The following is a 25,203-nucleotide window of genomic DNA, read 5'->3' as shown; positions in this document are numbered from 1 at the left end:
AGTCATCTCCCAAGAAACTTAACTTTTCATTATAATTCACTGACCTTCCCAACCAACTTTTCCTCCATCTATCTCTATTTATAAGATGATTATTTGACACTAATTTATCAAAAATGCAAATGGAACTGTGGAAATGGCTCAGCAGGTAAAAACTGCTAGTTGTACAAACCCAATGACCCAAGTTCAGTCCCCAGAACCCATGTAAAAAGCAAGATGTGGTGGTGTGCATAAATAAACCCAGCATTCCTAGGGCAAGATAGGAGGTGAAAACAACAGAAGTTTCCTGGTAGCTGCATTGCAGGGTGGTTAATCTGGAATATGCACTGCAGTAGCACAAAAACCCAGAGACTCTGCCTCAACAAAGTAAAAGGGAACAACGTCCCCGGTGTCCTCTGACCTCCCCATGTACACCAGGTTGTGTGCTCGCTCTCCACCCCCAACACAGACACAGAAAGTTTTATACTGGCTTATTGTGGTTACATGTTTCTAAGTTTGCAAATCTACTCCTGAAAACAAAATAAACAAACAAAAAAACCCTATTACAGGTAGCTAAGAGAGATACTGGGTTAAGCTAGTAAATAAAATGTATGAAATAAAATTTAAATGAGCATATTAAAATTTAAGTTTAAATTTAGGGTTTTTTTTTTCTAGAGATTATTCTACATATTAGATCAATTCCTTGACAGCCAAATCACTACTACCAGACACAGAAACAGACATAATTAATTTTAAGACCTTATTTTCTTGAGGAGAAAAGCCAGCAACACTTGCCTATAATTATTATTTTTTTTCCTAACAAAAAGCTTCTAATACCTGAGTATATCTTTAACCCTGAAGGACTTAAAGCTGCATTATTTTGATTCTGCCAGTTGATTTGGGTAAAACACATCCAATATGGGCTTTAGTTTTTGTTGCTATTTTTAAAATAAACAAAAACAGCTGAAACAAGGTGACACGTTAGACTGAATGTGAACCGGTCTCTACAAGCGCATCTACTTAACAAGTGTTAAGTAGACTTGCCAGTTGGTGGCACTGTTCTGAGTTCTGGAAATTCTTGGTGACACTGGTTCCCAGTTCCCATACTCTGTGCTTGTCTACCATGAGGTTAAAGACCTTCTCCTCCATACACTCCTGCAACCATAATGTTCAGTCTGTGGTTGGCTGGCCTCATGCAACCAACATTGGCAAACATCATGGCTGCATGTGCGTAAGTATTCACCTACATATATGGATGGATGGATAATCATACCTCAGCACCAATCTGACTCAGTTCAGATGTCTAAAAAAGAAAAAAAAAAAAACCTTAATTTTCCTTAATACTATTTCTTAGCAGTAAAATGTTTTGGCTAAATATAGCTTTTAAAAACTAATATAAGCAATATTCCTATGATTAAAAATAATGTTTTGGTAGAAAATATCCACTGAAGTTTGTTACTTAAAATTTACAAAAGGAAGAGGCAAACTGTGCCACAGATTTAGGAGGAGACACATGTGGAAGCAATGAGTGACAATCAGGAAGTAGAAGGGAAAGAACTGAGGGAAAGAGCCCTTAGTGTGGTGTCTGCAGGAAGGAGTATGTAGGACACAGTAAGCAAGATTAGATCTAGCAGGCTAATTCACAGGGCTCTAGGACTTGGCTAGCCACCAGGTTTAGTGTATTTGGCCTGAATGACAAGAACATCATAAAAAGAAACTACTCAGCTGGTAAAGTGTTTGCTGCCCAGCATGAGAACTCGAGTTCCATCCCTGGCACCCATGCACATAAAATGCTAGGCATAGTGGCATCTGCTTGCAGTCCAGCACTGGAGAGACAGAGAAAAGAAATTCTAGGGTGCACTGGCTGGCCAGCCTATCTGAATCAGTGAACCCCAAGTGCCCAGATAGTTGTTGCAAGGGGCAGCCCTGCCAGGGCCAGTAAGGCTTCAAAGAGCAAAGCATTATTTTGAGACCTTATCTCAATAAATAAGGTGAAGGGGGCTGCAGATAGCTTAGGTAGAAAACATGCTTGCTATGTAAGTACAAGAATGTGAGATAGGATTCTAGCACCCATGTAAAAAGCAAGGTGTGGCCAGGAGTGTCTGTAACCCCAGTAGTGTGTGTATGTGGTGGGGAGGGTGTAGGAACACTCCAGTTTATTCAATACCAGCATAGGCCCAGCTTTAGTGAGGTACTGTGTTGTAGTAAACATTTATCCCCAATAAGCCCATGTAAAAACGTACAACTCAGTTACAATATTTATAAGCTGTACAGCTAGATTGGGCAGACTTACCACTACACTACTCCATTCTGCTGCTATGAGACCTCTTGTTACTTGTGGCTTCTCTGGGCCATGTGGTTCTGTTCTATCCTCTTTCCACCTACTCTTTCTCTGTAGTCTCTGCCCCCTGACCCCCATTTCCCTACTATTCCCCCACACACCATACATACACATGCACAAAGCAAAACACTCATACATACACACACACACATATTAAAGATAAATGAACCTTTAAACAAGTGGAAGGCCCGTAAGAATTAACTGGTTGAAGCTCAGGCCTCCACATACCCACACAAGCATTTATTCACAAGAAAAAATGAGAAAAAGAGGGATCAAGGTCCAGATTTATTTGTACTAGAAATTTCACTGGCAGAATAACTATCATCACTTCAAACTGGTTAACTATAGAAGAGGCAGTAAAGCCTCAGACAGCAAAGCATCGCAAACATAAAAGACATGCTTAAAACACTGTTATGGGCAAGTAACAAAAATATATTCTTAATGATACTATATATTTTCATTGCAGTTATAGATGTTAAGTTGCTACATAGCAAGGAGTAAGAGGGAAAATACTAAATATATACACAATAATTCAGAAGATGAAAGGCAAAACATAGTGACAAGACATCTATTCATTGCTCTGGCACTTACAGATCATTTTCACATATACTATTTATTGATTCCTCAGAAAAAGTGTCTGCTATGCAGATGTAACCTTCATTTTACAGTTGTTTATAAGGGGATTCAGGTACGCAGTAGAAACCTCCACATGTCAGACTATCACTAGCAAAACAGGACAGTTTAGGTGTTGTACACTGCTATTTTCATTAACACCACAACATCCCTTCAGCTGAACCTAATCTACAGAGTACATACAAGTAAGATTACTACTCACTCCTGAACACCAAAGGCCACTCAATGATCTTAGGGAAACAAGTGTGAATAACCTAATGAAACAGCATGAGATTCTTGATAACTCATTAAACACAAATCTTTACTAGGAGTGGGATACTGAGAGGCTTTTTTTCTTTAAGTTTCGATAACACTAGTGTCCTCACATAACATTTGATACATATAGAAATTTATTTCTCAGTAATCATTGTTAATTATATTGTTTTAAAATGTGTTTTTATAAATTTGGATTAATCTACAAAATTAAGCCCAAGCAAATATAATTATTTAAAACAACTGTTCAGAGTGGGTGTTAAACATACTTGCCACAAAAACAATTAAGGTAATAATGTATTTTTCAAACTAGCTATAATATATTTAACCGCACCACAATATACAAATACTTCAAAACTTCATTTTGTACATGACTAATATAAACTATTTTATCTTCTAATTAGGAATAAGCAAAAAACATAATTTAAAAGTTTTAAGCTAAAAATCTCTGTATTTTATCACTATTTTATTTTTAAAGAGTAATCTCAGGGAGCCATTCTATTCAAGCACCTATTGACTTTAATATAATGCATTTCAAGATGTGTTTTCTTGCCAAGGTACATCCAGAATATAGTATTATATTCTGTTTGTGTGAGCAGTTGTAAAGCCACAGTAACTCTCCTTGCTTTACCTACCTCTAACAGAAAATTATGAAGTTCTAGCAAATGAAGACAGCATCCTCCTCTTATGAGAACATTTGACTATATAAATTTGACTATCAATCAGCCACCACAGTCTTCACCTGCTAGGATAGGAAGTAAAAACCTTTCTCCTTTTAAAATAAGAACTAAGATCCACCTAAGACTTGTGTTTCTAAATTACTATATTTTACAACAACCATGCAGTAAGTTCTTTAGTAGACCTAGTCACGAGCCAAGGAAATAAAGCAGAGAGGATAAGACAGCTACTGAAAACAGAGGCATCAAGAACTACCTTAAACTCCTTGAAACTCCTTGAAGCCCGGGACTGGCTTCTGTAAAGGCTACAAAGCACGTTGGATAAATGACCTCTCTGCAAGGTTACTGTGGCAGTAGTTACTGTCACAGGGATTTGCTGCTTGTAAACCAGAGGGCTCAGATTTAAGCAAGCATCGTCCCTGTTTGAATGCTAGTGCTTGTCGAGGTCATGTACACCTGTTAGAACTACAATGGCTGTGGTAGGAGATTACAAGTTCAAGGCTATCCTGGACTTATAGCAAGTTCAAAGATACATAATAAGACCCTATCCAAAACTAGGGAAATCAAAATAAAAAGATCAGCTGTCACTGAACAGGAATCTTTGATGTATATGATGCCAAAGGCATTGGAGGTTGTAAGATGAGGGCCAGATGACAATCTGAGTGCCCAGGGTTTAGGCACACTCAAATGTGCTGTTCCTTTGGCTGGGTTTGCGTGTATTTACAAGGATGCTAGCAAAGAAATCATTTCCTAAACATTCTGGTAATAGTAATGACTCAAGCCTAGATATGTTCTCTTTAGAGGAGAACATTAGACTTGTGAGATTTGCCAAAAGGAAAAAAAATTGCAATTTCTTGAAATACTACTCATAGGCCTCATTCACAGTTTAAGTTCAGAAAGTAATCAATTTTAAAACTAGCAGTATTAGTGAATGAACATTTGAACCCTGAGTTTTCCTCTTGACCTCCTAAAATTAAGTTTAACCTGGCATATATTTATACTTTAAATTACAGTATTTTAACAATAAGTGAAATATCACCACTATTTAAATTTACAAATACATATAGTATTAACTTAGATGAAAGAACCTCCTCCCCAAACCAAACCACAACAAGCAATTGTATACATAGGTGGTGGCACACACCTGCACCTCTAGCCCTGCTTTGAGTAGAAAGAGGAAGGTCAGGAATCTGGGGCCAGAATAAACACAGGGGTGGGGGAGGGGAGGAAGAGCAGAAAAAACAGAAGGAACAGGAGGGGCAGTGGCTGCTGCTGGTATCAAGATCCCATTCCCGTAAGCACACAATTTAAAGGCAGAGACAACCTACTACTTAGCTCAGAGTCCTTTCCTACACATCAGCTACCTCTGCACATCACAGACTGATTATGAATGAAATGTGTGGTTTCAGTTTGTGCATCAGTTATCACTACCACTGCAGATAACTACCAAAGAAAAAATTCACTGAAAGCCATCTGAATACCTGGGTTTCAATAATCAAGTTTTCTTTGTAGTTTTAAGGTAAGGGTGGGGACGTAAAGTGGTGAGCTGACTTTTTTGTTTGGATTAGTTTGGTTTTGTTTTGAGACAGGGTTTCTCTATGTAGCCTTGGCTGTCCTAGAACTTGCTCTATAGACCAGGCTGGCTTCAAATTCACAGAGATCTGCCTGCTTCTGCATACCAAGTGCTGGGATTAAAGGTATGTACAACTACCATGCAGCTGCTGACCTGATTTTTAATGACTATCCCAAATTGGGTTAATATTTTTAATTATAAGATAAGGTTGGAATGAGGAAGCTTTAAATAAGCATATAACTTAATCTCCTTAAATTTTTCATCAGTGTTTTTATTGACCCAAATTATCATACATAAATATAGGCATATACATAAAGCCAGCAATATACAAAATAAAACATGCACATTAAATTTACTCTGTCTCTCCACACACACACAGTCACACAAAGACATACACACACACACACACACACACACACACACACATGCTTTGATGTATCAATCTCTTTAAAATGTAAATTCATCAATTCTCACTGGTAGTTTATAATCAAGATTGAGAAAAGTCTTTTAAGGTTTTTATGGTAACTACAATTCCACTGGCCTCAAAGACCTCTTAAAAAAGTAACAAGAAAAGTTTTAAAACCAGATAGACTTTTGGTTCTTTTCCCATATCTCCACTCACTAACTCTTTAATAACTGACAAATTATTTAAACTTCTTTAGCCTTAATTTCATCATCTATTAAAAACACTGGATGCTCAGTATTATTAGCTCAGTGGCAGAGAATATGGCAGGTAAGGCCCGATTCAATCTCCACCAACACATACATGCACATATGCATGCACATGCACAGGCACCCAACAAAACCTGGGCCTAGAATAGATGTCAGTAGTAGCGTGCTTGTTGTCTACTGTGTTTGAGACTCTGGGTTTGATCCTCAACACTGCAAAGTAGAACAAAACAAAAACCTACAAATAACCTAAGAATGAGATAAAGCAAAGCTTATGGAGAACAAAATACAGCCCCATGAGTACAGAGCAGCTTCTCCTGCACCAGCTATGGTATCTCATACGTAGTGGCAGACACAAAATACATCTTGTTATTGTAAGAAGCAAGAACATCATCCCTATTACTGAGCTCTCCCAAAAGTGGACATATGGGATTACCTAAAGAATATAAATTCTATGCATATAATTCTTAAAGTCACTGGGTTTTCTTAAAAGTCATTTTTTAAATGTTATTTTCTTCAGGAAATAAACATTTTCATCTTTTAAAAACATGATATGATATTCTAATAAAGAGTGTTATGAAATGTAAAACATTCTTTGGAGTGTTATGTAACTATTAATGAAAATGAAATATAAAACTAATTTCATTTATATTCTTGTAATGTTTTTAGAATGATTCTTAAAATTTACTCAAAGTTTGTGTATGCATGTGAGTGTGTGTAGACAAGAACGTTATTTTTACTAGCCTTAAATTTCTAATCAAAACAGGACTTCAAAGTCATGACATATATTTTGTATTCTAATTCCATGTTTGGTATATACACTTCACCACACTGGGGGCAAAAAGAGCACTCTGCTAAAAACCCAGGGATCCATATCTCACTAATAGACTACAGTATCTCAGTTACAGTAGCACATGTGAAATGCCGCTGCTTAGCTGCAGGGCACAAGCCTGTTTACCTAGCAGTCTTGTAAGGGCTTTTCCCCTGCTTGCTAACTTTTTATTTGTATAGTCTCAGCTATGAGGACTAATCTCTGACAGCTTTGCTTTCTTGCAAGTTCTAGAAAGTGAAGGCCCTATCATCGCCTTCTCTACAGGACTGTGAGATGGGTAAACATGCGTCCTTAAACATGTGAGAGACAATGAGTTAATTCTACAAATAACCACAGGAATCAAACACTGTAATATACAGCCAACACACAGAAAAACAGTCAGTGGTAAAAAACCAAGATTTCTAGAGCCACAGAGCTGAGATTCTGGGTTGGTCATTTACTGTGTGGCCTTGAGCAAGTTATTCCACTCTAGACTTTAGCTTTTACACCTGAGAGGAGGAATGGCAGCAATATTTACCTTCCACTGTGCTCTAAAGATTAAATGAGTTACTGTGTCACTCGCTGCACTATAAACACACAGTAAATGTCAGACAAAATATAAACCAGCTAACGAGTACCTTTTAATACTTTTATTCCTGAAAGAAAATGGAGATTTCCTTCCCCATTAGGGACATTCATAATAGGGAGTTCATAAGGAACACATCAAGCTGCACAGCACTGGTGTATCTATCTGCTGACTGTTATGGTCTTCCACTGAGAAGTACACAAAATGACTAAGTTTACTAAGGGCTGACTAAAACCGTTTACCTGACCTATCATTAAAATCAAGACACACACATTCTAATGAAGACAAAGAGACAGTTTATAGAAACACAGAATGCTTTGTAAAAGTAAAATCAAAAAACATACTGTCATTATTTATAGAATGCCAACTGTTTAAATCTTAAATCAGTTCACATACAGACTAAGATAGCTGGAAAAGCCCATCAGACTTATAAATCACTTGATGTGGGACCCCTAAATCAATCCAGTTAGTACTTAAGAATCATACTCATCTAAATCTTCCCTCTTTTCTCTTCTTCAATTCCCTGGAGTAGGCCTCCTTATCCAAACCTGAACAGAGGTCATCCCTCCAGCCCCACACCAGGTACAGGCAGTCACCACAGCACAGATCACTATCTGTCTCCTATACACCTGTGCATAAGCAGCTCTGCTTCTGTAAACAAAAAGCTATGCTGACTGGACTCAGCATTTATAAAACCATACTGAACCCCTTTGACTGGCTCCATTACTAGGAATCTATGTAATTTCAGAGGGACAGAACATGTTTTCCATTTATTCTAAAACTCTCATCATCAAGAAATTACCAAAGTAGATAAATCATGTGTGTGTGTGTGTGTGTGTGTGTGTGTGTGTGTGTGTGTGCGCGCGCGTGTGCGTATTCCCTTTATTAAGTACTATTCTCTATTATGATCTTGTATTCTCATTCCTTCTGTTCCAAGGACCCCATTCTCCTATGAAATCAAAGTTCTCTCTATCTATGTATTTTCTCTTTGTTCAGTATCAAGATAACAGACACTAAAAACAATGCTTACTGGAGGTCAAAGGTATATTACATACATGTATATAATAAGACAGAACTACAACCTACCTGAAATTCATAATTCTATCCTAAATGTATTATTATTCCTTGATTTATGTATAAATTTTACACATAAAAATTACTACTTGAAGCCAGGTATGGCAGTACATGCCTTTAATGGCAATGGCAGTGGCAGTGGCAGTGGCAATGGCAGAGGCAGAGGCAGAGGTGTTGGAAGCCAACTTTTAGCAGAAAGCGGCTATCAGCTTTGCAGCCATCTTGAGGCATATACCCTGACGTGAGACTTGTTTTTCAACAGCCTACAACAGCTGAAGCTGATATCCCACATATTTTGTTTTGCTGTTTACTGCCTCAAGCTGCAAGGCATGCAGTTCACGTGCTATCCACGTGCTATCCACGCCATACATGCCTGTAAGGCGCACGTGGTAGCCACGCCTGCAAGGCATGCAGTTTGCGTGCTGTCCGAGTGCTATCCATGCCATACATGCCTATAAGATGCACGTACTATCCATGATATAGACGCCTGTAAGGCTTATGTCATATCAACACCTACAAGGCACGTGGCAAAAGTGTAGAAATACCCCAGATTTCCCTTCAATAAACGAGACTAGAGACTTGATCAGAACCTCTGTCTTGTCTCCAATCTTCGTGTCTCTTCCCCTTTATCCCCCCCCCCCCTCTCTCTCTCTCTAGACCCTGACCCACAGACCGAAGCGGCAGCTTGAGCTGGGAAACAGTGGCCGCCAAGCATGGAATGGAGAGGGCCGCTACACAGAGGGAGGCAGAGACAGAGGCAGCAGAGACAGAGGCAGCAGAGGAGGCAGAGGCAGAGAGGCAGAGAGGCAGAAAGGCAGAGAGGCAGAAGGATCCCTGATTTCACGCCAGCCTAATTAATCCACATAAGTTCTAGGGTTATATATACATAGTGAGACCCAGTCTCAAAAGACACACACACACACACACACACACACACACACACACACACACACACACACACACAATCTTAATTGAAATCCCAAACTACATGTGGATGTACAACTAGAAATGCTCTTCTTTCTCCTCCTGACCTGGAAGCTTACCTTTTAGTTGTACCCCCTTCATTCTCACCCAAAATAATGTGAGATTGATTCTTCTTTCTTATGGGTTTCTAGAGCCTTCATTTATTGCTTTTAAAAGTAAGTACTGCATGGTATTATAATTACATATATGTAAGTATATAAAAATCATATATAATATAATTGCAATCTAAATGTTAAAAGTAAAAAAATGTATTTCAATTGGTCTAAGATGCAAGTTACCATAAGAAAATATTCTGCTAACTAAAGTATCAAATGCCTTTGATTATTAAAGTATTTTAATTTGAAAAGATTTTAAATATGAAAACCTAATTCTTATAAGGTTTTCTGCAATAGAGTACATATCCTGTGGTGGGGTGGGGTGTCCAGGGTGGGGAAGCAGTCCCCTCAGCTTCAGGTTCTCAGTGCCCATTACAATGCAAACACACAAAGCAGAAAGAACACCTTAGGTCTTGATTTAATTTTTGCCATTTCTTTCATATCAATAATATTTTTCGTAATAACCATTTACTTCATCGTCGCAGCCTTTGTCACTACATGACTTAGTTACTCTGACAGCATCCTTTTAACTGGCCTCCTGGCTTCTCTGCTATACTTTCTTGTCTGTGATGACTTGGTGCTGGTACTTGTTATCCTAGCTCAGCCTCCTACCTCAACTCTAAGATTATAGGAATGTGCTACCCTACCAGCTACAGGTTTTCTGCTGTAATAAATATATACTCCAATAAATATAATTTGAAACACTAAAATCTTTTAACAACTTCTGAAGTGAGGTGAGGCAGGCTGCTGAGTGCACCCTCAAACTATGCTACAGCAAGCCTATTCTATAGAGTGCACAAAAGAGATCACCATACTTGTGTGTTAGCCATAAATCTCCCTGTGAGGGTTTTATGCCTTTCCAATTTTCAGTCCCAGTTAGCATTCCCAAGTTCAGTGGCTTGACTCTAGATACTTCACCTCTCCACTCCTATAGGCTCAAAGTCCATTTTGCAGTCCAATCATTGAGGCCTGTTTAAAGTCCTATCTCTAGCACAGGATGCTTTACCTATATGCATCTCTTCCCCAAACTCACCAGTCTCTGAACTCTTATGCTATTTTTTACACTTCAAAAACCAGTACTTAAAAGTGTACTTAAACATTTTCAGGCAGTTGCAGATCCATACAAGTGTATCATGTACTTAAGCTGTATGTCCCTAACACCAGCATCCTTTGAAGAAAGGCGTCCAGGGCAAAGCTAAGAAAAAAAGCAGATATTTACTTTTTACTACAAGAAAGTACATGGCTTCTGGTATGCTTGTAGACATACCTATCCCAGAATCCTTGGTTGTACTTTACCAAAGCTTTCTGATCTCTGTTTTACAAATTTCACTCAAGATATATAACTCATAAAAATAAAAATATTGACAACTAAAGTAGTGTTTCCCCACTTGACTATTTTACATTCTTCTAGTGAATGGTACTCCATAGAGATGTTACCATGTTACTTCCTTACACAAATAGTTTTAATTATAATATAAAAGCTCTGCCTAAACATTTTATCTGGTCTCATCTGTAAGTAAAGAAGGGACATGTTTGCCCAGTAACAGCTAATGGAACCATTAATGGAGGTTAGCATCTGAGCAAAATCTAAGTTTTAATTCCTAGTCTTGTTACCTGTGTCTGTAGTAACCAAAAATAAACACACTACAGGAGCCCATGCCTCTCTAATCAAACATATTACCATCCCTGAGGGAAAAGAACCTTCATATACTTGAATTTCCATTCTTCTTTCTTACTCAAAATGCCCTTTGGTCTAAATATTTAAAAATACTTCCCTAGTCAATATTTTGAGCCCATAAAACAACAAACAAAACAAAGAAAAACAGAAACCCCATGCATTCTGGATCTGTATATTCCATCTTTTAAACAAACAAACTTAAAACTGGGAGTGCTTCAAGGAGTTAGGGCTCAATTAGTATCCTGCATTTCCACCTGTTCTAATTCACTTATGAAAGCACAATCACACCATTCATCCTGAAGTGGTAACATCAAACAGCTATAGTTAAAGACTCAAAAGAAACTCAACTACAAACTCAGTATTGGACACTAAAAATGCATATAAAGATATTAATGCTTTCCCACTCATCAAACTAATACTAAAAATTCTAAACGTAACAGAGAGCAGAAACATACTTGTGAACTAAATTAATACACTCATTGAATAATAGAGATGACCTTATATCACTTTTATAATAATAAATGTAATGTCACCCTAACCATCCTCCATTCCTGGTTATATGACCATGTAAGTTTAAGAGTTATGTGCTCTGGCCATGGGCTAAACAGACTTACCCAATATAGAACAAGAAATTCACAAATCCATGCTCTTAGGTTTTAGAATTAGATCAAATCAAACTTTCTACATGGCATGAGCAATTCTTCCATATTCTACAATCTCTAACATATGGGTTATCCAGCCTTTAGTGATAAGAGATAACTACCTAAGAAACAGATCATCCCATTAGTGTACAGCTCTGTCTCATTCCTGCCCCTGCTCTCCTCTGTAAATATGTAACACAAACATACTCTGTTTCCCAGGGTCAAAAACAGAACTATTTCTATTTTAAAGACTAAAGACATCATCATATCTCCTCTTGTTTCTATTTAGCAGTAAAAACCCTCACTCTGATTATTGCTAGTATTAAGTATTTTCTCTTCTTCACCCCAGAATCCTTGCCATGATCACCAGCTTATTATTAACCCAATGAAAATGTGCCACCTAGGACTACACACAGCAGTGCAGCAGCGGTCAGACAAACACAAGGAATACAAACAAAGCTTCAATTTCAACCCACATTAAGCCAGGAAATTCAATTTGCACTAGTCCTGCTGCCAAAGTCAGGCTTTCCATCCTGTGGGTATATAATTCCCCCTACTTTAAGTGGAGTATCTTATCTGCTTTACCCATCTCCCCAGTCATTATTCCAATACTAATGTATTGAGTATACAAAAGAATTTATATAGGTATCTGGAACAATGAATGATGCTCTGTAACCCATTCAAATTATCTGAAGGAGATTCAGGGTTCAAGAGTTAGGAGCCATCCCAAGTGTCATGACAAATATTATTGGAGTAGTGTTACTTTTGAAATTCACAATGATTGTCATTATAATTAGAAAAAAGTTTAAAGACACCTGTAGGATATTTGGCATAATCCTAACACCTCTCTGGATATGTTAACTTTGCATAATGAGATTATGAATTTAAAGAATGCTGCTCTGTTGACCTCTGATACTGCAGATAATCTGATAAAATTATCCATGGCCTGAGCTCAGTATTTCCATTTTGGACAAACCTCAGGAATAGCATATATAGCTTGATCAGGCTAGCCCTTCTTGTTCTGGGAATACTTTTATTCCTGCCCATCCCATCGTGTTAAAGCTTATCTTTAACAACATCAACATGTTGGTAGCCAAAGTACATGGCTTAAATCTGAAAATGGACCCCCTGACAAACTTATTAAATTAACAGGCTGGCAAGCCAAGGACAGGTAAGAGTCTGCACAGAGCCTTACTAACCTAAGACATAAGTGCATTGCCTTTGATAATGCATATTTCATGACTGGTAAGGAAGGCATTCTTGTCAGAATGACCTAAGACAGGCTCAGTCTTGTTAACGAAATAAAAAAGGGGGAGAGGTGGAGAGCCTTTGGGGCTGCTTGGCAAGAAGCTGACATGGGCCAAGGACAAGGAAAGGGGCTGCTTGACAGGAATATGACATTGGCCAAGGACAAGGAAGTAGGAGGCTTCAAGCAGGAATCTGACATTAGACTAGAACAAAGAAGTAATCTCAGGCAGGAATCTAAATATTAGGCCAAAACAAAGAAGTAATTTCAGACAGGATTCTAAATTTTAGACTAGAACAAGGAAGTAGGCTTTAGACATGAAAATGACCTTGGGCAAGGATAGGGAAGTAGGCTCAGATAATTTGGACATCACGATAAGCCTTTAGAAACAGTGATCACAGGAGTGTTCATGTGATTGGGTTTAATGCCTTGCCTTTTCTTTGACTATCTATGTTTATTACATTGCTTGTTCCTCGACTATTTGCATCTATTGTATTACTAGAGCCTCAACCTAGAACTGACCTTATTACATGCATGTAATCAAAATGGTATAAAAGCATAGAGGAAGAAGGGGTATAGAATAGGCGGTTCTAGGGAGGGGAAATGGGGAAAGGGGATGACATCTATATTGTAAATAAATAAAATATCCAATAAAAATATACCTTCTACAATTGGTAAGGCTAAGGAAAACTGTGTAATATAAAGAGAGGACAGAGACAAGACCCCCTTTTTCAGTGGCCTTATCCTTGCAGACTTCTGTCTGTTATTTAGTAGTCCTAGAATCAAACATGACACTAAATTGTCACTCTCCCACTGACTGGCAAAAGATATTCATTCCTAAAGAAATTAAAGATCAGTGAGACAGGTGGTAAGATGGATATAACACCCACCCATAAAACTGTACTGTCTGGCTAATATTATGAACATAAACTCAGCACCTAACACGTGAGGTACAGTAAATGCTTACTTTCTTCCTCCACAGGCAACACTTTTTAAAAATGCCCACATATGATGTACACCACCATGGCATCCCAGTCCAGGAAGGCTTGGTCAAAGTATGATGTCAGCCTGGACATTCTAGTGAGTTTACAGCTAGCCTGGGCTACATAGCAAGATCCTTTTGCCTTTTTTTTTTTTTTTTTTAAAATCCACTTCTAGCTATTGTTTCAAAAAAAAAAAAAAAAAAAAATGTCGTTGGCCCAAGGATCATACACAGAATTTTCTAATATCATTAGATATAAACTTTTTTATTTTTATTTTTTTGATATAGAAACTGTGTAGTCCAAGCCGTGGTGAAATTAATTATGTAGGCTATGCTGGCCTCGAATTCATGGCAACTTTCCTGCCCAAGCCTCTCTTGAATGCTAAGATTATTGGCCTGAGACACCCTATCCACTTAAATTTAGTCTTTCAAGATGAGAAAAATAATACCACCTATGTCCTACCATTAAGTTCAGTAACAACGGACCTAGAGAGCTGTATTTTTCAACAATATTATATTTATTATGCTAGCACTGGATATTCAGGAGAGACAGGGACAGTCTATCCATGAGAAGACAAACAGGATAATTCTAATTCTCTAAGTCCTAAGTTCAGTTTTATTTTCTCACATACTAATAAAAGATTTGGATAAGCTAAAAATAAGGTGGAAAAACAGCCCTAACCTGAGCAGACGTCAAGATGATGGGCTCTGCCCAAGACACATATCATTTAACCCTTCTCAGCTTGTTTGTTCATTTCTAAATTGGGCTAAAGAATGATGGGGAGGAGAGAGGGAGGTTTCTGTATATATGTATACATATACATTCATATATTTGGTTTTTCCAGACAAGGTTTCACTGTGTAACAGAGTCTTGGCTGTCCTGGAACTTGCTTTGTAGATGAGGATGGCTTCAAACTCACAGGGATCCATCCACCTGCCTCTGCTCCCTGAGTGCTGGGATCAAAGGGTGTACACCACCATGCCAAGCTTCAAGTATATCTTAACTTGCCTTAGTAATTTCAGTTTCATTAAGCTTTCCTCTCACCATGCACACCTTCCTCTGACAATGTTTGCTCATTCCCTCAGCAGCACACATTATGTGCATGCCAGATCAGAAAAGCACACATGTCTATGTCAGTGCTTTATGAGTCATACTCAGGTACTCACTGCAGCACTGGAGAGCCTGACCCATATCTCTGTCTTCACTCAGAACAGTAAAATAAACTTTCATAGCAATATGAAAAGGTCACAACTGTAAGCTATTATCTCCAAGGTCTTTTCCAACTAAAAAGGTATCAGTTGGTAAATCTATTTCTTCAAGATCTACCCATGGTATCCTCCCTAGCTTCCTTTCCAATCATGCTTCCTTTTCTATTTTCTTTTCACTCTGTCTTAATGCTTGTCCCAATATTCCTTAAGTATTACTTACATACTCTACAAATTAGAAACTGATCACCAGTCAGAACACTTGAACCTTAGCACCCCTGACAAGTTGGATCACAAGTGCAAGACCACCTGGGCTTAATGTGAATATGAAGCCAGCCTCAAACTCATAGCCAGAGAGACCCAGTCATTTAAAAAGACAAAACAAACAATTTGAAAAGGAGGTAAATGTTCTTCCTTTGCCCTTCAATCCCACCCAAACATGTGTTGTCTTAGGTAGGGTTAGTATTGCTGTGATAAAATACCAGACCAAAAACAACTTGGGGTTTATTTGGCTTATATTTTGAGTCACAATCCACTGAGCAAAGCCGAGGCAGGAACTCAAACTTGAAGGTAGGAACTGATGCAGAGACCACAGAGGAGTGCTGCTTACTGCTTTGTTCCCCATGGCTTGCTCAGCCTGCTTTCTTATGGAACCAGGACCAGTAAACCAGGGATGGCCCAACCACAATGGGCTGAGCTCTCCTACATCAATCACTGACTAAGAAAATGCCCTACAGGCCTGCATACAGCCCAATTTTATGGAGGCATTCTTCTCAATTGAGGTTACCTCCTCTCAGGTGACTAGCCTGTGTCAGGTGAACATAAAGCTAGCCAGCATAGATGTCCTTTAAAAATTAATGTGGCTTTATATGGTACATTTTATCTTCTATGAAAAAAAAAAGTTTCTGAAGGCTAAAGTCAAACTGATAGTTAAGAAACTAAACTTAAGTTCCTTATAATGCAGCCCAATCTATTGACCCAGTATTAGAAGATTTTATTGAAAAGGTAACAGAAATGAATGACTCATCTGAAAAGGAAATAACCAAACACACATGGGAGGATCATATATACAAGTATGGTTTTCAGGTGCCTAAAAAGGGAAATCCACGCCAATATAGCATATACAACAAAGAAAAGCACTATATGGGTTAAATCTCAAGCCAATTTTCTACTTTGAGTAATTCAGAAAAAAAAGGGCAGATGTTAAAAAGTTGATTTGGACTTTTAAATTAAATGTAAGCTTTATGTTCTCTGGTTCCCATTTTTAAAGTCATTAAGAACTGGCACTTCCATTCCTGGCTTCAAACTATATCCCTGGTTTTAGACTTTAATTCCCTATGAAAAGTAAAGGAAATATATATATCTCAAGTTCTTGAATAGCCAGCAACATCTTATCAGGTGTCAACCTTCCCTTTATGGAAAAATTAGCATAAAAATTTAATTTCAACTGAAACTGACAAACAGCCACTTAATCAAGCAGAAGGACTATGTCATGATAGTGTGCACCACTCTTGGTTAATAACTGAGATAGAAACCAAGAGTCCCTACTAACTCTCATTTATAAAGTGATGTAACTCCCGGAGACCAGAGGGCACTGAAGGATACTGGCAGAACTTCTATTCTTACTTAGTTAAATCAAGAGTCCCACCTACCTCTGCCACCTCTGCTTGAGATTAAAGGTACAAACCACCACATCTGCTTGAAATAAAGGTCAATAAACACTGTTGTTATCCATCAAATTCATCTCCCCAACAAGAAAATGAAGATAGCAGAGGGTACAAGTATCTAATTATGACTACACTCCTAAATAATTAGATGATAGATGCTGAGCCTAGAAATCAGGATTTTCAGATGAGACCAGAGCAAAAAAGATACTTTACTGAATATATTACCAAGGGAAAACCAAAAAGATGTCATTTCATAAAAGCATGAAAGCCCCAGCTTCAAAATCTGGGTTCATCTGACTGCCTTTCTAACCCTAACCTCCTCCACTTCCTGAAAAGGTAAAATGAACCTGGACCATAAAAAATTTTTAAGTCTTGTTCATGAGCTAGACATTATTCTGTCAAAGGTAATTAACAATTTTTCCAAGCACTGATATTTTTCATGAGCATATTTTCACTTATATGTAGAAGCTAAAACATTGTTTAAAAAAAATAAGAAAAGAAAAAAAGAGGGGGCCAGGCATGCAGCTCAGCATATATGAAACCCTGAGTTTGATCCCAGTACTCTATAAATCAGGCATGGTGGTGCAGCACTGGGGAAGTAGAATTAGGATTAGGAAAGAGGTTGAGCCCTACCTCAGCTACCTAGTGAATGTGAAGGCCAACCTGGACTGAGTGAAACCCTGTCTGAAAAGGAAAAATGAAAGTAGTGACTAAAACACTGGTTACCAGAATGAAGGAGCAGTTGGGAAGAAGGGAAGTGGATATGGTTACTTAACCAGGAATAATGTCTAATGCTCAACTACAACAGAGTAGGATAGCTATGGTTGACAGGAATTGAGTAGCAAACAGAATTTTGACTGTTCCCAAAACAAATGACAAATGTCTAAGGTGATGGATGACATAGGCAACTTGACTGTATCATTACAGACTGTGTAGTGTACTGAAATATTACATTGTATCCCACAAGTATGTACATGAATTATGTATCAATTAAAAGTAAAATAACATTCTTAAAAGTTGTGAATATGAACAGTGAATATTTTCCCATAAATTCAACACCACCATACTGGAAGGAAAATATGAGATAACAGAAACTGAGGACCCAAAGTATTAACTCTACACTAGGGCTCATTTATAAAGGGGATGTAGGCATGTTATCTCCCTCATTTTAAGAAAGTACTTAGAATTCAGCTTCTGGTGTATTTTAAATGTAAAACCAAAAGAAATTAATGAAAACAAGGCAATTTCACTAGATTCACTATAACCACTCTGGGGCATTGCTCCCATGTTACAAACCTTCAAAGAATACTATCAAGAGCTTATTTGTTAGATAAAGGTATAAAACTGCTAACAGCTAAGCTTAAATTCGCTGAACTTAAATCAGGGTCTATTTCTACTCTTTATATTACAGTCATCTCTTTTAAGTATCAACAAAATTTTAAATGGTTGGATTTCAGTGGGGAGGAAACTCTTCATATGTAAAGTATTCCTTATACATTTAAGGAGATCTCTTAAACTATGTAAAAAAAAAATGTGCCCATGAAAAATAGAAGAATAACATATCTAGTGGGAGTATCTGGAATAGTCATTGGGGTATGGGCAATGCAGGGACTAAAACGGCATACGTGCCAGTAAAACATGTTCTGGGGCACATATGTACTGGCTTAGCACCCAGTGGCTTCCACATTCTGCCTTCTGATTCACTGTTGATTAGACCCTTGATTCCCAAACTTCATGGAGTTTAAGAATCATCTGGAAAATCTAAAAGGCAAATTATTTTGCTATTCTACTTACTTCTGCCCCCAAATTTTACTCCTAGAACCTGCATCTTACATTATTTATAATTCAACATTCCAGGAGTTGGGGGGGAGGGGTCAGAAAATTGAATTATCTTCAGTTAGTAAGAGGAAACCTCTGGATTGCAAGATATTAATTAGAGAGCAGAAAAACTGACCATTTGTAACCTAGATTATAAATTACTCTATGCTATGAACCACAATTCAGTAACATTTAGAAGCAAGATGAAATGTAAATAATTTCTGCTTTGACAATGCAAACTATGATTCAAACCACCAAAACCAGACACTGTTCGGAAGTCTTCACTTAGCATTAATGTTTAGTATGAGCAGGAACTATGCAGAGTAAGGACTGGAAACACAATCATCACTTACATACTTGGATACTAAAAGTGTTAGTGGAAGAATCACACCCAGTATACTGGCGACGTACACTGTCAACGTAAGAGCCACCAGCTAAATGTGTCTCCTTAAATAAAACTTAAAATTCAATTCCTCAGGCCATTTTCACCATGCTTTATGTGTTTGATCACTCCATAACTAGTGGATAACACCAGATAGGACAGAGACACAACATCTCAAACATCACACAACGTTCTATTGGGTGGTGCTGACCTAGAAGTATTTGAGTTCTCCTGAATGGACGGGCTCTCTACGGATAACAGAATTCTACAAGCACACATTGGCTTGAATTATTAACTGTGAAGAACCTTATCTTAATTTTTCTGCATATTATTTTAAGATAGGACATTCAAAAAGGAAAAGCATAGTCATCTTAAATTCCCAAAATAGAATTTTTTAGTTAACAAAACTTGAAAAGATCAAAGGTTCTAAAATCACAGTCAGTTTTCACTAAGTCAGAATCAATGAAGTCTAAGTATTGGTAAAATATGACTGCTCCCCAAAATATTATACTACTTAATGGAACTACGTTTTTTTTTTTTTAAAGTACTTTAGAAGTTATCTAATTATATTGATAAGAAATAGCAACTGCTTTTATAGCTGGTTTAAAACAACATGGCCACCATTAGTTCAAGTTAATGACATTTTACTACCTACATTTTTAATTGCTTTTCACCAACTTCACACTAGACATGTTCAGATAATACAAGGACAATAAGACTTTTCCTTAAATTTTATATACCAAAAGACCATTAAAGTCACAATCCTGAATGCAACAAAAGACATAAAAACTTAATGAAACAATTTGCAACTTAAATTTCTATCTTAACTACAACAGTATCTAGTTTAAAGCTACTATACATTAAAACAAAATTACCTTAAAGACAAAATGTTGAAATGTAAGAAGGCCCAATTAAAAAAGCCTTATTACACGACGGGATTAACATACTACAAACTCACAACCATATACCAATGCAAGTTAAACCAACTTTCCATCAAAGAGATGAGCTCATCTTCCCAGAGTTCAAGTGTACTCAAATATGATTTCTATAATTATGGCTCTAATCAGAAAATGATGCTTTATTAAATAATTTAATTATTTACCAAACTCAACACACCAAACTGAGTGCTAAAAGCTACAAAAGAGGTCATGGTGGTAACTACATACAGTTACTGGTTGTAAGAGTCCAGTTTTCTACCCCTCTCCAGTTTATGTACATCAGAAGTGTGTCAAACCTAAAAGATAGCCTGGAGCAATAACTCTGTTACTAATCCCTTTTAATAATGGGTTAAAAAGATGTAGCTTACCTGCAACACTTGTGATTGTTACTGGGACTCCCTGAACTTGAACACCCGCAGCACCCAGGTTGGCAACGCTCACTGTCTGAAGGTTAGGCACTGATGCAAGCTGGGCAGTATTCAAAGTTATTGGGGCGCCAGCAACAGCCACAGGAGCAATCTGAGCAAGAGTTGTGCCACCGCTTGAAGACACTGGGGTGATGGTTAACTGCTGGGATAACCCGGCATTCTGAACTTGCAAATTTGAAAGACTTTGAATATTCTGGACCTGGACAGTTTGCCAGCTGATTTGCCCTGAAGGTGTTAAAGTTGGAGCCCTGATAAGCACCTGAGTCGGGTTCACTGCTTGAAGTTGAACATTCTGCAAAGGCTGCTGCTGGATGGTCTGAATCGTCTGCCCTGACTGGAGCTGAAATGACTGTGGCGGGATAGCTTGAATAATCTGCTGCTGAGGCTGCTGGATCTGGATTTGCTGCAGGATAGGCTGGCCTACAATCTGTACTTGCTGAAGAGAATTTGACTGATCCTGTGCATTCTGTATCCCGTTGGACTGAAGCTGACTGGAGCTCTGGGCTTCAGACTCAGTAGCAGCAGGTGTCTGTGGTTCTTCAATGGTGCGTTCAGAACTACTGGCTGATGTGCTTGCATACTGGCCCGTGTCTGCTGAGTTCACTAATGTGTCACTGCTTGTCAGAGATGTTGATGCAGTGGTTGTGCAGGTAGTAGAGGAAGGGGGTGATTCAGGCATAGTACTGGCGGTAGCAGTGCTGGTGGTGGGCGTAGAAACTAACTGATTCCCATTGGAAGTCCCACTATCAGTAGTAGTAGTAGGCTGGCCGACTTGTCCAGTCCCTCCTCCAGCAGTCACGTTATTTATTACTGGCAAAGCTAGAGTCACTCCTCCAATGTTAATTGGTAGGGTTGTTACAACTTGAGCCTGAGTACCAGGAAGGGTCTGCAATTGCAATGGTATTGAAACACCAGGTCTAATTTGTACTGGAACTGTCTGATTTGCCAGGTTTTGAGCAAGGATATTCCCAGAAGCTGTCCTGTTAGCAGCCGTGAGGATAGCTTGATTATTACCTGCAGAAATGAGCTGAATTTGACCCTGCAAATCCTGTAGAGATGAACTACTAGTTGGATTGATTTGAATTTGCTGACCTTCCACCGTCTGAAGTTGGGGGATCACTTGGTACTGTACACTACCACTTGGATTCTGTACTTGTATGACTTGAAATTGATTAGGGGTGGAAGGATTACCTGATTTAGTTTTTGTAGGGGAGGAACTCCCGTTATTACTGCTGGAAGAACTAGATGAACTAGAAGCTGGCTGAGAAACGTTATTTTCTTTTGAAGCAGGAGGAGTGGAGGCAACAAGTTGCCAAGCGTTTCCAGCAAGCTGCGTTGTCACCAGTTCTAGCTGCTGTGGTTGATTCTGAAGTTGCACCAATCCTTGGCTTGGATCTATAATAATCTGCTGTTGTCCAGTTGCTTGATTTTCACCAGGAGTCCCTATTTTGCTGCAAGTAGCTGCCAGTAAAGCCAGAGGAGAGGGCTGAGAGTCCTACCCAAAATGGGAGGGGAAAGGAGAGGGAGGGGAAAAAAGTGGGCGGATTTAGTGGAAGCCAGCAGTCGGGAGGGGGTTATTTATTTTGAGAGCTCTAAGTATCAGAACACACTCAATAGGCAGCAGAATTAAAAAGGAAATATGAACAAAAGCAGGTGGTAGAAGCTAATGAATAAAAAGGCAAGTCCTGTTACATAAAGTTTAAATAAAAAGGAATTTTCTGGCAAACTTTCTTCAAGTGTTATTCTTCTAAACTCAAAATGCCCTTGGGGAAATAGATACCGTTTTCTAACAGCATGAATTCCTGATGTAATATAAACATTGTTGTAGCCTCAACTATGAGAAATCTTCACTAATTTACGATATAACTTCCTCACTCAGAAAGATGCTTGAATGGATAAACATTTTTATTCTGCTCTTTACTTCTGGATATTTAAAGGGCATAACTCCCTCTCCTCCCTAAAGCTTTTTGTTGAATTTTCTTTTAATGTTTGCTTTTACCTGGGAGCCTGAGGTTTTGGGTTTTTTATTGTTATTCTCTGGCTCAGAGGTTTTCCCTCCTTCTGTAGCCATCGCCGCTGCCGCCTCCTCCTCCTCCTCCTTCTTCTGATCTGCAACAACCCCCCCACCACCACCAACACACACGACAACAGGTTATTAGGATTATTATTATTCGTTCTCCTCCCTTCATCCCCCTCCCTCCTCCTGAACATTAATCTCCGTAAACCCGCGATCCGTGCACACCGGCAGGGGGTGGGGGAGAAGGAGGGCAGGGAGGAGGGGGCTCTCACGAAACGTGGTTTGAAACCCGACCCATAGGCTCCAGAGCAACACCCAGAAGGAGGTTGTTCTAGCTCAGACATTAAGACAAAACACAACCCTCCTTCCCTCCCCCTGGTTCCCTCCCGCCCTCTCCTCCTCCCCTTCCAGCATCTCCGCGGCCCCGGGGGAGGGGGAAGCGAGCAGGGTCTGGGGAGGGAGGGACGAAGGGAGGCGGTGAAGGAGACCGAGGGGGGTGGAGAATACGTACCGCTCATCCCGCATTAACAGGACAAACCCTCTCAGAGACACTGGGATAGAGGTGGGTGGGGGTGGGGGCGAGGCGGGAGGAGAGGCCGGTCCCGCCCGCCCGCGGTGGCTCGGAGGAGGCTGTAGCTGGCACAGGCTCTGCCTCTTTTTCCGCGAATGGCCGCCGCTGGGCTGTGGCGTAGCAGCTCCTCTCTCCGCCCGAGCCCGGCTGACTCGCCCTTGATTGACAGCGGCGGCGCGCGGCGAGGGCGGCGGCGCGGGCCCGGGGGCGGAGCCAGGGCGGTGCGAGCGCCGCGACTCCCCACCCCCCTCGGCCTGCCTCCGCCGGCCCCGCCGACTCTCCACCCCTTCCCCCAGCGGATTGGCCGCCGACCTGCCGGGGCCGGGGCGCTGGGGCCGCCCTTTCTCCTCCCCTTTGCCCGGCTGGTGCTCGCTTCTGTTCGGCCTCTGCTTTCTCGGCCCGCGGCGCGTGCCCTCTCGGTGAGCTAGCTGCGGTTTGCTGCCGGCAGGCCCTCCATACAGCCAAACTTGTTGTCTCAGGATATCCCGCCCCCTACTCAGTTCCCGGCGCCCTCCACTCAAAAACGCGCCGCAGCATCTTGCGAGGGGCCGCGGAAGAAAGACATGGAACTGGGCTTAAGGGAGAGGAACGGGGCGAGCGCAGAGACGCGTAAGCTCCCTGCGATCCCGAGCGCTGAGTGGACTGCCAGCTGCCCCCTCGGCGTGAGCATGGCTTTCCTAAGGCGCATCCGGACCCGGGCGCCCTTTTTCCCTGGCTAGGCTCTCATTGGATGAGGCCGCTGACGCGCAGTGAGTCGTGGGAGGAGGCAGGCGGGCCTCTGCCGCAAAGGTTTTCGGGACTTGTAGTTTCTGACGACTATCCTATTGAGGCACCGCCTTCCTCCCGCCCCCGAGCGCGGCCTGGCTGCGGAGCCTAGTGCTGCCCGAGGGGGCGGTGGCAGCAGGGCGTGGCCGGGGCCGAGTGGGAGTTGAACCCAGCGGGGGAGGGAGAAATGGGTGTTGTTTGCCTGGGCCTATGGGCCGAGCGGGGCTGCCCGAACCGCCTCTGCCACCGCCCCCTCAGCTGAAAGCCGCTCCCCGCGGGGCGAGCTCACACCCGGAGCGCGCGGCGATTGAGCGTGCGGAGGTGTTGGGAGGCGGGGTCTGCTGTCCTCAGGGTTTGAATGAAGCTGACTTAGGGAACATCCCCTTTGCCCTGCTTTCTTTGCTCACCTAGCTAGCCCGGGCCTCTGGTCCGAGCTCGAGGCCTGTGTTCCCACCGAGCAGGAGCTTCCATATTATTTCTTGTATCTCTGGCTGGCTGCTGGTACAGAACGGTGACTGTCATCTAGGGTAGCCACGAGTGCGCCTTAGAGTCTGCGTTCTTGGCGCGCATCTCGCTCCTAGAGGTCTCACAAGGTTGTCTGGGCAAGGGAAAGCCTGACTGCATGTGGGTCAGCTCTGGTCATGGTTTTAACGTAAGCTTCTAGGCAAGTGGAATTCACAGCTAGCTGCGCAAAGCACTTTGTCAAATGCTCCCGAGCTGGCCTCTAGCTTCTCTGCAAAGACATGGAAGTCAAGATACCAGTGACTGATGAAGTGTACCAAAGCCGGAAATAAGTCCCTAATATGAACCTTGAGACGGACACCATTACACACTAGGCTTAAAGCATTCCACATTTATTGACGTGGACCCCACACTCAGCTTTGGGTATTTTTGTCTGGTGCCTGAGGTCTGACATATTGTAAGGGTGAGTAAGGAGTCTGGTGCTGTACTTGACTAGTGTTTCCTTGCTCAAGTATTTGGGGTGATGACAAAGCTGTAGCAGTAAAACAAAGCAACTGGAGTAAAGAATTACAATGTTGCCTACTCCATTTTATGAGTTGAAGATGGTATAGTAATTTCCTTCCATACACATCCCAATTCACTAGATCTTAGAAAGCTCAGAAGTGCTTGTTATATTTATAGATACACTGTCTCTCTTCAAGCACTGCCCCCATCCAGTTAGCCATAGTGAA

General features: G+C 40.4%; 1 protein-coding gene across 1 annotated transcript in view; it reads right to left on the bottom strand.

The window, feature by feature from the left end:
* Positions 1-23,459, bottom strand: part of Sp4 (Sp4 transcription factor) — a 62,395-nt gene extending 38,936 nt beyond the window's left edge. The window contains exons 1-3 of the mRNA XM_076920921.1: positions 23,186-23,459; positions 22,657-22,766; positions 20,598-22,152 (exon numbers count right to left, since the gene is read on the bottom strand). Of these exons, the coding sequence (XP_076777036.1) occupies positions 20,598-22,152; positions 22,657-22,766; positions 23,186-23,192 (1,672 nt within the window). The 5' untranslated portion in view covers positions 23,193-23,459. The remainder of the gene's footprint in view (positions 1-20,597; positions 22,153-22,656; positions 22,767-23,185) is intronic.
* Positions 23,460-25,203: the final 1,744 nt, after the last annotated feature.

This window comes from Arvicanthis niloticus, chromosome 23 (genome assembly GCF_011762505.2).
Source record: "Arvicanthis niloticus isolate mArvNil1 chromosome 23, mArvNil1.pat.X, whole genome shotgun sequence".
Lineage (NCBI taxonomy): Eukaryota > Metazoa > Chordata > Mammalia > Rodentia > Muridae > Arvicanthis > Arvicanthis niloticus.
The sequence above is the reverse complement of the archived record's forward strand: the minus strand, read 5'-3'. Positions and strand labels throughout refer to the sequence as shown.